The 12,225-nt window shown below is 43.5% G+C and overlaps 1 protein-coding gene across 5 annotated transcripts in view; it reads left to right on the top strand.

Annotated features, from left to right (window-relative positions):
* GLMN (glomulin, FKBP associated protein) overlaps positions 1 to 12,225 on the top strand; it is a 62,368-nt gene that overhangs the window by 23,879 nt on the left and 26,264 nt on the right. For all 5 annotated transcript variants that reach the window (XM_053243622.1, XM_053243623.1, XM_053243621.1 and 2 more), the window contains exons 9-14: positions 120 to 173; positions 802 to 832; positions 2,046 to 2,135; positions 3,922 to 3,963; positions 4,047 to 4,120; positions 11,890 to 11,974. In XM_053243622.1, the coding sequence (XP_053099597.1) occupies positions 120 to 173; positions 802 to 832; positions 2,046 to 2,135; positions 3,922 to 3,963; positions 4,047 to 4,120; positions 11,890 to 11,974 (376 nt within the window). The remainder of the gene's footprint in view (positions 1 to 119; positions 174 to 801; positions 833 to 2,045; positions 2,136 to 3,921; positions 3,964 to 4,046; positions 4,121 to 11,889; positions 11,975 to 12,225) is intronic.

Here is a 12,225-nt window from a genome sequence, read left to right as displayed (position 1 = left end):
TTTATTTTCAAGGATAGCTTTTGTGGCTTGCCGTATTCTGTAGCATCCCAATATGGGATTTATTTTATTGCATAGATGTTGTCTGTAAGTTATATTCATACATGCCCCTCTTTTTGTAGCCCATCATATATTCTGCAGTGCAATATGGGACACATTCAAGTTCTGTTGAAAAGGTAAGGTTATTCACTCCATTTAGTCCAGCTTTTGTTTCATCACTGCCTAAGGACTTAATAAGCCAATAACAACATTCTAGGGAATATGCAATAAAATAAACTGGCTAACATCCTGACTAAACTTAAAGAAGTCCCACTGAAGTTAAAAGGCACGCCCAACTTGTCATTTTAATTCCAGTGGGGCTTCCTCAAATACATTTAGGCAGGATGCCAGCCACCAACAGCAAAACATAATTAGAGTTTCTTGTGCCCATCTAGTTTAATTGCCCCTCAGTTTCTTTTTTGACATGACATAGTATTTGAGGCAATGAAAGCTTGTGCTCTCTGAAGCTGGTAGCAAAAACTCCAGGAGAATCTGGGGGGAAATGATGATTAAGCCTATGACTACTGTTCACTGAGAGTGATCACATTCACATGAGTTTTGGGCTGCCTTGCACAGTGCTGTGCTGAAATCAGTGTGAGGAATTTTGGCAGGATATAGTGTAGTCATGTAGGTAGCTGACCTATTGGAGTATCATGTGGCAGACAGATCCTGCAATGACCCGGTCTGCTGATCTACAGAGGCATCATAGGGGTAAGTCTATTCTACATGGCATCTAAAAATTGACAGCATCTTAATTTCTTATAGGACAGAAGAACCTGTTTTATCAAAAGGACTTGTAAGTGTTACATTTATTTGTGCTGCCAAAGTGTCAGCTTGTTCCATCTATCAGTTTGTTTCCTTAAAATAAAAAAAAATGCTGTATTGCTCTCTGACTCTACATGCATGTATTTCGTTGTAAGCTGGACGGAATTCTGAGGGTTTTACATCTAAGTAGGTATGCTTATGGTTGCAGCCTAACTCAGGTTATGGGCCTACAAATTGGTACTTCATTAGCATGGGCGCTTGGGTAAAGTTGAAATTGCTGCCATAGCAATCTATTAAGCACTGTTGCTAAGCAACCAGCCACTTAATTTGAATGAAGTTTGCTGCAGCACTGCACCAATTGCTGTTGAAATAAATGGAGGCGATTCTAGCTGAATTGTGTCCCACCTCTTCCTACGTGAAGCTTTGGTGTTACACTGTCCAAAACCCTGGGGCATTTTAATCCCCTGATTTGGTAGGGGTTTGAAAGCATTCTTGCAGTGTGATCTAAACACACTTGCATGGAAGTAAGTTTTATCCATCTTACCTAATCGGCCAGTTCCCACTTCCAGTTTAGCCTGACTAAGAAGCAGAAGCCAGAATAGAGCTATGCAGACTAAAAGGTGGGGATGTTCAGATAAGAAGCTTGATTCTCAGTGTCTGGGGCCACCAGAACAGGGAGCCAGTTTAGTTACCATCCCAGTGATGTCCCCTCTTCATCTTCTCCCATATGTGAATGGTTGCAATTCACTTCTGGGGGAGTGGGGGAAGATAGATGGTACTTTGGACACTGTTGCAGTAAAAGCAACACCTGACTGGATTCTCTCTGACAGGGATCCTGGGATGGAGTAGATGGGGGCGGGGGTGTAGTCTGTGTTCACAGCATGCCGAGATGGACTGCATCCCAAAAGAGTCCTTGCATCTTACAAGCCTTTCCTCCAAATATGCAGCCCATCTGCCATAAGGACAGGCCTCTTCCTCCTTGAGAATAAAAGGGATTTTCAGTTAAATATAGGACTGGCATGCTAGTTTGCCTTTAGATGTCATTTGAGGGCAGTACAGTCCTTCAAAGTTACATTCACCTCAGTCTAGTAGTTCTATAGTGCATAAAAGGCTGTGATGCAAACATATGGCGTTTAGCATTCATAATTGGCTGTCCTCCATTCTGTGCATGGCAGAATGTTCCCTGTGTGCAGTGGAGGTTGTGCCCATAGTCCTCAACATGAATATATTAACTTAATTTGTAGGATTTATTGGAGAACTGTCTACTGAGACTGGAAGATAATAGCCTTTTGCTTGAGTACTTGGAGTTCAAAGGCTTTATTACAACACCTCAGGTAATGCAATGGAAACTATAAACTTTTAATTATACACACTGCGCTGTCTAATATGTTAATGTTTCTCAAGTGCTTTGAGAAGAATTTAGACTGTAAATACTTTAATTTGGTTTATTAAACAGACTTATACAAAAAGTCTTAAAATTCCATCTGTGGCTTTTTAAAAAAAGGTCATACTTCTTCAGATTTTGTATCTAATAGAAATTTCTTCTTATATCCTTCATTTTGTTTGGAGCTAAAATCAAGTTCTGTCTCCAACTCCTTGAGATATTGGTAAATGGCCAAGCAAAAGGAGACCTTTAGTTTAACTAACCCATTAAACATTCTGTTTGCTTGTTAATGCGGTAACCCGGTAGAATGTTAAGATACTAGAATGAAATATGATGTACACACTAGCCCTATTCAGATATTATGCTATACATTCATGTTTTTGTGTGAATGACTGCAACTGCATTCATTTCAGAAGTTAACCTGATCTGTACCTTCAAATGCGTGGTACAGATAGGAAGTGTACTGCTGTATCTCTTTGTGTTCAAGTTCAAAGTTGAACACAACCTATGTACAGATCCATACTTGTGTACACTGTACACTCATATGAGTGAGCATAGCATGTGAACAGGGCTGTTGTGATTATAAATCTGAATACCAGTTTCAGCCCTCCACCTAGTTTGACAAGAGGCAGAAAGATGCAATGGTATGGATTCAAAGATATCTACTGCGAGTGGAAAGGCACTTCTGTTCATGCAAAAGTGGGAATTCCATTATTTCTGCTGAATAACCCCCTCCATCTGCAGCCCCCTGTACTATATCCCAAGCCATTCCCAAGGGTCTCTCAACCTTTGGACTGGGTTTTCAGGGGTGCAGTGGGTTGTAGCAGAAAGGAAATCACATTCTGCAAGTGGAATGTTACTCACTGTTCTTAAGATCCAGGTCGATATCTCCTTTGAACCCTGAGGCATGGGAATGAAAGTCAGTGTGCCTGTGTGGCAAATCACAGTTCAACCCCTACATTTATTTTCACGGGATGGAATACAAAATAGATTGTAATGTGACATTTGAAGTGAGGTTTCTCAAATGCTGGGATTTACTAATTATTATTTTAAATGTGGAATCTGAATATTAACATAAAATGCTTTTGGAACCAAAGAAAAATGTATAACAAAAGGAGAGACGGAATATTGATACTCTAGAGAGTGGCTGTGGTATTATTCTTGCAATGACTTGTAAAGTAATGTTGTGAACACAGGCTGAAACATTTGAGTCAAAATCAGGTTATACACAGAATCCTCTCCCCCAGAACAGTCCTGTGTGAAAGCTCCTATAGAGATGTAGAAATGTGATGAGCATAATCATTCTCTTCCATGTGTATGCACTTTTTGAGAAATCCTCTTGTGAGCAGTATATGTTACATTTGAATTCATCCAATTGCTAGATGTCTTTCTGAATGCTCTCTGTATTCGTGAACTATCTCAGACATAATACAGTATCTAAGTTGACGTCTTTTACTCCGTCACTCTCTCCTTAATCCACTTCTCTCTGCCTTTATTGCAGCTAATACACTTACAAGATTGCTTACTGCCCTGACCTCTCCAATATATGTAATATATCTATATGTGCAGTAGTGTGGCTTAAGGATGGAGTTACAGCTTTACAACTCTTGTTTCCTTATTTTTGTGAGTTAAAATTGGTTCCTTTTTTCAATAATATTTCACATATTTTGCTTGCAAAGGATATATTTTTATCTTAAGTCTCATGCATAATGTGTATGTTTCCTTCTTAATTGCAGGATTTAGTAAAAGTGATGATCCTGTGTCCACTTCAGCCTTTGGTATGTAACTGAGTTTCATGTGATTAACAGTATTGAGTCGGAAGTTAATTTAATCTGACTTCTCACTATGCATTTCTGTGTAGAGAAAGAAGAGTTTAAAGATCTTACAACTGTATATAGACAAGTTTGAAGAAGAGGGAAAATATACGCTGTTCAGGTATGCCTATTTATTGTAGATTTGTCAGAAATTTAAGTTGGAAAATCCTAATTATACTGGCACAGTCATAAGCCTTGAACATTCTATTGCTTATAAAATCAAAATTATCTATCCAATCCCCATGAAAATGAGCACACATCAACTAGGGGACAAGAGACACTACTTCTCCACATTTGGTACAAATCAGTTGTAAGTTGGCTGATATACAGCAGTTTACATTTTTAACGCCTAAATCAAGGTTTCAAAGCAGTGTTGGCAACATTTTTTCACCATAAATAGTGCATTTATGTTTTTTGTTTTTTAGCATTCTCGAAAAACTTCTGGTTCATACTCGACTGGTGTCTTTCATGGATTGAAAAACATCATTCTAGTTATTTTTGACTAATTATTGTTTGAAATCCCCATAACAACAGGGAAAATAACTAAGGGAAAGTTAGCTAAGAGTTAGCTTTTACCCCCTCCCCCAAAGCGGGGGTGGGTGGGGGTGGAGTGGTGGGACAAAGCCCCTCAGCAAAACTTGGAATAAATTACTAGAAAGTAAGTCCATTTATTCCACTGACGCTTACTTCTCAGTTTACACATGGGAATCGGGACGAGCAGAGAGAATGTGGGCTCTATCTCTCCCTCCCTTCCCTTCCTCCCAGCCCCCCAGCAAAGCGTAGAAGGGTGGGGAACCTATTTATTTCTCTAGGGCTTACTTCTGACTAAACATGTATAGTACTGGGACCAAGGACTCAGTGTGAGGAAATTCTGAAGAAGGAACCTCAAGGAAATCCTAAAAACATCCCCACCCAGCACTAATAAACCATCATTCTGGTGTAGACTGCTCTTGAACATGGAGGTTCTATATCAGAGCCAAACTGGAAACTTCACTTAGCCGTACAAGAAATTCAGCTTCCATATTCACAGGTGGTTTGACTTGCATGTAGAACCTCCATGTTCAAGGGCAATCTATACCACAATAATAGTTTGTTGGCATTCGGTGGGAATGGTTTCTGGGATTTCATTGCTGCACTTCTTTGGAGCTTTCTGGAAACATGTAGCTGAGCACTGTGAGAAGGAGGATGCTGGGCTGGAGTACACATGGCTTTCCCAGCAGCATTTTGATAACTTAACCTGCAATTCTGTGTACATACCTAGAAGGAAGTAAACTCAGTGGGACTTGCTTCCAAATAATGAGGGAACAGTTAAACAATCTTTGTGTTGGGGGAGGGGAGAATAATAGAAAGATCCTTTTAAAAATGTGAGTGGAAAACAATGTAGAAGTTTTCACCACCTGGTGTCCTTCTTAATTTCAATTAAACTACTTTGAGTAAGCCCTTAAATGAAGAACTGAGGCTTAAAGGGAACAAAGCTACTCCATCTATGCTCAGAGGCTATGCCACTTGTGAACCATTTTTAGTCTACTTTACTTAAGGAAAGTAAGCTTATGAGGTCCCCCAGTTCTGTGCATGTGTGTGTCTGTCCGTGTGTCCCTCCCTATTAGGGTGTGTCCGAACCGGTCTGGAGGCCATTCTAAAGGCCTCCGAACTGTCCAGAACGGTTTGGACCTGGCCGGTCCGGGTCCGGGTGGGGGGTCTTCCTTTAAGGGCGGGAGGGCTTGCTTACCCCTCCCGCCTCTTTGCCCCCTCCAGCGCCCGTATTCTACTGTGTAATTGGGGCGCTGGAAACCAGCCGCCCCCGCCACCCCCCCGCGAGCGGATTAGGTAAACTACTGCCGTCCCGCCCTCCCACCCGCCGCCCCCCCGAGTGCTCACCACATTGTTTTCCAAAAAAGAGAGGAGCTCGCGAACAGAGCTCCTCTCTCGGCAAAGTCTCGGGCCCAACTGGGGCCTTGGGCGCGCATGCGCGCGCGATAGGACGCCTGATGGAACTTCTGCTGGAGGCCCGGTCTACCCGCCGGGAAGAGGCCAGGTAGACTGGGCCTCCGATCGCCGGAGGCCCAGTCTACTCGGCCTCGTTCCGGCGGGTAGACCGGGCCTCCGATCGCCGGAAGTTCCATCAGGCATCCTATCGCGCGCGCATGTGCGCCCAAGGCCCCAGTTGGGCCCGAGACTTTGCCGAGAGAGGAGCTCTGTTCGCGAGCTCCTCTCTTTTTTGGAAAACAATGTGGTGAGCACTCGGGGCGGGGGGCGGGTGGGAGGGAGGGAGGGCGGGACGGCAGTAGTTTACTTTTGGCCCTAATCCGCTCGCGGGGGGGTGGCAGGGGCGGCTGGTTTCCAGCACCCCAATTAGCAATAGCAATAGCAATAGCACTTACATTTATATACCGCTCTATAGCCGGAGCTCTCTAAGCGGTTTACAATGATTTAGCATATTGCCCCCAACATTCTGGGTACTCATTTTACCGACCTCGGAAGGATGGAAGGCTGAGTCAACCTTGAGCCCCTGGTCAGGATCGAACTTGTAACCTTCTGGTTACAGGGCGGCAGTTTTACCACTGCGCCACCAGGGGCTCTTACACAGTAGAATACGGGCGCTGGAGGGGGCAAAGAGGTGGGAGGGGTAAGCAAGCCCTCCCCGCCCTAAAAGAAAGGCCCCCCTTCGGTGCAGGTCCGGACTGCTCCGGACCATGCACATCCCTACTCCCTATCAACTTCACAATGCCTGGACCAATATGAACCAAATTGGTACAGTTGTAGGGACACCTCAATTGCATAGTTCATGATGATGTCATCCACCCCAATTCAAGATGGTGGACATGTGAATGTTTAAGAATCAAATGGGCTAACTTATGAGGATGGTATTTATCAATTAACTTTATAGTGAAGGAAAGTAGACAGACTAGTTCTTTCCAGAACAACTTGTTAAAATGTATTATTTTCAAGACAGAAGGAAAAGAGGCAGACACTAATAAATATCATTAAAACATGCCACAACTTTATTAATGCTGGATGGGGTTACACTCCCCCGGGAGGAGCAGGTGCACAGCTTGGGAGTACTCCTGCACCCAGGCCTCACCCTGGTATCTCAGGTGGAGGCCATGGCCAGGAGTGCTTTCTATCAGCCTCGGCTGATTCGACAGCTGTGCCCATTCCTTGAAGAGGATGACCTCAAAACAGTGGTGCATCAGCTGGTAACCTCCCGGCTTGACTATTGCAATGCACTCTACGTGGGGCTGCCACTGTACGTAGTCCGGAAACTTCAGTTAGTTCAGAATGCGGCAGCCAGATTGGTCTCGGGGGCAACCCGGAGAGACCATATGATGCCTGTTTTAAAACAGCTGCACTGGCTGCCGATGTGTTTCCGAGCAAAATACAAAGTGTTGGTTAGGTTATTACCTTTAAAGCCCTGAACAGCTTAGGTCCAGATTACCTTAGAGAGCGCCTTCTTCGGTCTGATCCCCACCGCACGCTAAGATCATCTGAGGAGGTTCATCTCCAGTTGCCACCAGCTTGTCTGGTGGCGACCCAGAGGCGGGCCTTCTCTGTAGCCACTCCTGGACTGTGCAATGAGCTCCCTGCAGACATCCGTAATTTGAATTCTTTATTGGAATTTAGGAGAGCCCTCGAGACCTACCTGTTTGGCCAGGTCTTCCAGTGCTCTTAAATTGTTTTAAAGGGTCTTTGATGTTTGTGAACCGCCCTGAGCTATTTTGTAAGGGCAGTCTAAAAATCGAATAAATAAATAAGATGTTTTTAAATTGGTGTTAATATTTGTATTTCTGTTTTAATTGTTTTTAATGATTTCTGTTTTTTATTGTAAACCGCCCTGAGCCATTTCGGAAAGGCGGTATAAAAATCAAATAAATAAATAAATAGATTAAAAGAAGAAGAGCCGTGGCCAGAAGAGCTCATAGTAGCTCTTCAGGGCTCAACTGTAGCCAGAGAACAGGCCCTGGGAAGGTGGGGGGGGGGGATCCTGCTCAAGGCCTGTATGTCCTGAGTGAGGGAAGGAGAAGAAGATATAAGGACTCCTATAGGTTTCCATCCCTTAAAAGAGTTGAGGTTTCAAGAATCGACCAGATCTCCTCATGAGTTGCCGTGGTGTATAGCCACACTGTGTCAACTCACGATCACAAAAACAGGGTTAGTGGAGTGCTCGCTCTGCTAACCTCGTTTAAGTGGGGGCATTTTAGAGGGCTGGCTGCTGGGAGCCGTGCAGCTCCCATGGTGGCACACAACCAGCCGAAACAGGGCTCCCGTAGCCCTGGTCGTGGGAATAGCCTCTGAGAAGTCACTATATATGGTAAAAAGGCACAATTCAGAGGGATAAAGCCTGCTGTTTCAATCAGATTGGCTTAAGGCCTGCCACTATTTCAGGAGACAGCATTGCTGACACCATCCTTAAGAAAATTAAATCGAGCAGAACTGTGAGGTTTGTGGTGAATTTCTGGGAAGATATTCTGTAGTTTTGGACATGGTTGTTAAAGCATTTGCTATTTTTAATAATTGCTGTTTGTGTATGTGTGTTTTTAAGAAAAATAAAAAATGAAGTACAGATTTAAAGTGAACACAAATTGTTTTTATTTATTTATTTGTCAAATTTGTACACCGCCCCAAACTTTTTTTCTCTGGGCGGTTAACAATAACATAGAACAAGTTAAAACATACACAAATATCTTAAAACACTGTAGGCAATCTAAAAATTAAAAACAGATTAAAACTTAAAAATTTAAAAAGCTGAAAAAGCTTGGCTGAAGAGATGTCTGCTTCTTGTTGTGTCTTTATTCACTGCTGAATAGTCATGAGGTGGGATCACATTGCCACTATTACTGAATCCACTAATTTCATTTGGTTTTTTTCCTGGGAGGTGAGTAGGTGACTTTATCTTAGTTGAAGGTGTTACAAAGGTTTTGGTGTTCAAAACAAGGAAGTTCTAACTTGTGGTTTCAGCTCACATGATTATATTATTTGTTAGGTAATTTATAGAACTTCAGTCAAAACAGAACTGAAAACTTTACAGTTAGGATCCTGATTGCTCTATTGGGATTTTTGCCAAGTTTGCAGACTTAAAATATCCCTTAATAACTATTTGTTGTTAAACAAAAAAAAACAAAAAACCAAGATCTGTGCTACTAAAGTGGGGGTGGTATTCTGTGAGTTTGAAGATCAATTATGTGCCCAGCCCAGTTATTGAATCCTATAATGCTATTACTCTGGAGAGGAATGGGTAGTAACTTCTGACAAACATGGCTGAAGATACTACAGTACTCTCCCAAAGAATACAAATCAAAATCAGCAGTTTTTCAATAGAAAGGAAAATTTATCCTCCAATTGCAAGGGGAGGATCCAATTGGAGTGGATGACATCATCATAAACTATGCCATTGAGATGTCCCTATGTGTCCCTTCAGCTGTATCACATTTGGTTCAAATCAGTTAGATGGTCCACAAGTTAGCCCACTTGTGCCTCAGACTTTCATGCGTCTTTCATCTTGAATCAGAGTGGATGACATCATTACAAACTACGCCACTGAGGTGTCCCTACAACTGTACCCAATTGTGTTCATATTGGTCCAGGCACTGCAAAGTTGATAGGAACACACACACACACACACACACACACACACACACACACACACACACACCCTACCAGGTGTCTCATAGGCTTACTTTCCTTAAGGAAAGTAGGCTAAAAAATGACCTTTCAAACTCTAGAAAACAAGTGTTGGTTACTAGGGTTGTTCATTGGATGCTGCAATCCCAATGAATCCATAGCATCCCTCTGGTGCTGCTTCCACTGTGGCAATCTCTGGTGCACTTCCCTACATTTCTGGTGCTGGGAGGGCCTTTTCTGCAGGAAGCAGAGCCCATGGGGCTTAGAATTCACAAAGGGACATTGGGAAAGAACATGAGGACATCTGGGAAGTGTACTACCTCCCAGTGCTGTTTCCATGATGACTTCAGTGGAATGGTATATGAGCTTGCGAGGAAATACAAGGAGGTGGCAACGGGTTGTGGAAGAGAACTCAAGGTAGGCTGAATGCTTATGAGGAAGCACAAGCTGGTGGCAAGGTAACGGGTCCTTACAAGCTAAATGAGGCAGTTGGGGCAGAGTAGCAAATGGACTTGTGAAGGCATGTATGGTGACAATTGTATGTACCAGGGAGTGCAAGGCGGAGGCAAGATGACCAGGGCCTTGCGGTGTCATATAAGGTGGTGGCAGACTGCCTTTGAACCAGAGGTTTTGCCTCAGAGATTTCCTGCCTAAGAATGGGGAAACTATTTAATCAGCACGGCTAAGCTCTTCCCCAGAATGTCTAATCAGATTTCCATTTTTAAAACGCCTGGAAATTCAGTAATCCAAAAAACCTTCAGGTTAAGATGCTTTACATTTTCACTTGTGTTCTAAAAAGAATGGAAATTGCAAGTTAAGGTGCCCATCTTAACTTCTGTGTCATATAAGCTGTGAAGACTTTGTACAGTCAGGTATATGATGATGGCTTTAGAAATGAGGCTCCATGCACCCACACTTTGCCTTGATCCATGCTGCATCAAGCAGAAATTCATCAGGGGCATCTCTAGGAAATGATTAGGGAAGCTGCACTTGTTAAATGCCTGCCTGGATGCATCCCTCCCCAGCCCAATGTCCAACTGAAAGATCAAGGCAAAGTGTGGGTGCATGGGGCTTCATTTCTAAAGCCATCATCATACTAGACTGTACAAAGTCTTTACAGCTTATATGGCATGTAAGTTAAGATGGGAACCTTAACTTGCAATTTTCATTCTTTTTAGAGCACGAGTGAAAATGCAAAGCATCTTAACTCTCATCTTAAGCCAAAGGTTTTTGGATTTCTGAATAAAGTAATCCACATTAACAGTACCACAACTAATTTATTTAAGCTAATTGGGCAGTAAAATTAAAGCTATCCTAGTATACTCTAGACATTTGAGTTCCAACTAAAGGTAATTCCCCTATGTGCTCACATTCTACATTCATCTGGGGAAGCCATCCTGCATGTTCTACCTTTTGTAGGAGGGACATTTGGCAGTCACATGTGAGAGGGCCTTCTCCCTACCAGCACTGCCTGCCTCAAAAGCCTTACCTTGCCCTACTATCTCTTGTTCCTGCTGACAGGTGAAAACCCATCTTTCTTGGGTGACTTTTAATCCATATTATTCTATTTTGTGCCATTTTGGTGGATACTGCCTCCTGTCTTCTCTTATGTGTTTGAGGTCTCATTTAATAATTTTTAATTTTAATGGTTTTTATATTATTGTAAGCTGCTTTCTAGGGATGTGCACGGAACTGGTCAGGGGAAGTTCGAAGGCGGGGTTGGGGGTGACTTTAAGGGTGGGGAGGGTGCACATATCCCTCCCTCCGCTTTCCCCCCGTTGGTGCTCCGTTGACAAAGGGTCCGTCGGGGTGGCAGCGTACTTCCCTGCTGCCTGGTTCCCTCATCGGATCCTACGTCACCAGAAGTACCCGATGCGCCTGCGTGCGTTGGCACATGTACATCACACTCATGCACCCAATGCAACATGTGCACACAGGTGCCTTGGGTACTTCCGGTGACATAGGGTCCAATGAGGGGACGGGGCAGCAGGGAGGTATGCTGCTGTCCTGATAGACCCTTTGCTAATGGAGTGCCGGTAGGGGGGGGGAGTGGCGAGAGGGGTAAGTGCACCCTCCCCCACCCTTAAAGTCAACCCCCCCCCCCGCCTTCAAACTGGCGGAACCACCAGTTCGAACCAGTTTGGAGGCCCATAAAGGGCCTCCAAACCGGTTCCATGCATATCTCTACTGCTTTCCGCATTCTCAAAAAGGTGGGAAATGAATAAATGTGTGGTTAGGCCATAATCTTTATTCTTCTATCTTGTGACACAGGTGTTTGTTGAAGACAAGTAACCATTCCGGTGTTGAAGGATACATTATTCAAAATCTTAAAAATCAAATTGATTTATCCTTACAGGTGAGGACATTATTAAAGGCACCAAAGTGGAGAATGTAAATGGTTGGTAGACTAATAAACTCTGATTGAAAACTGGAGAATATACTCCTGTGAATTGGGATAGGGGTCTAAAGAAGCTCATGCATGCACACAGTCACTTATGTGGGAGTGATTCTGCGCGTGCATGAGGCTCTTTCTATCCCCAGCCTAACACACAGGAGTACGTTCTCCAGTGTACATTGGGGATGTGGATGTCTCCCTTTTGACAACAG

This window comes from Hemicordylus capensis, chromosome 4 (genome assembly GCF_027244095.1).
Source record: "Hemicordylus capensis ecotype Gifberg chromosome 4, rHemCap1.1.pri, whole genome shotgun sequence".
Lineage (NCBI taxonomy): Eukaryota > Metazoa > Chordata > Lepidosauria > Squamata > Cordylidae > Hemicordylus > Hemicordylus capensis.
The sequence above is the reverse complement of the archived record's forward strand: the minus strand, read 5'-3'. Positions and strand labels throughout refer to the sequence as shown.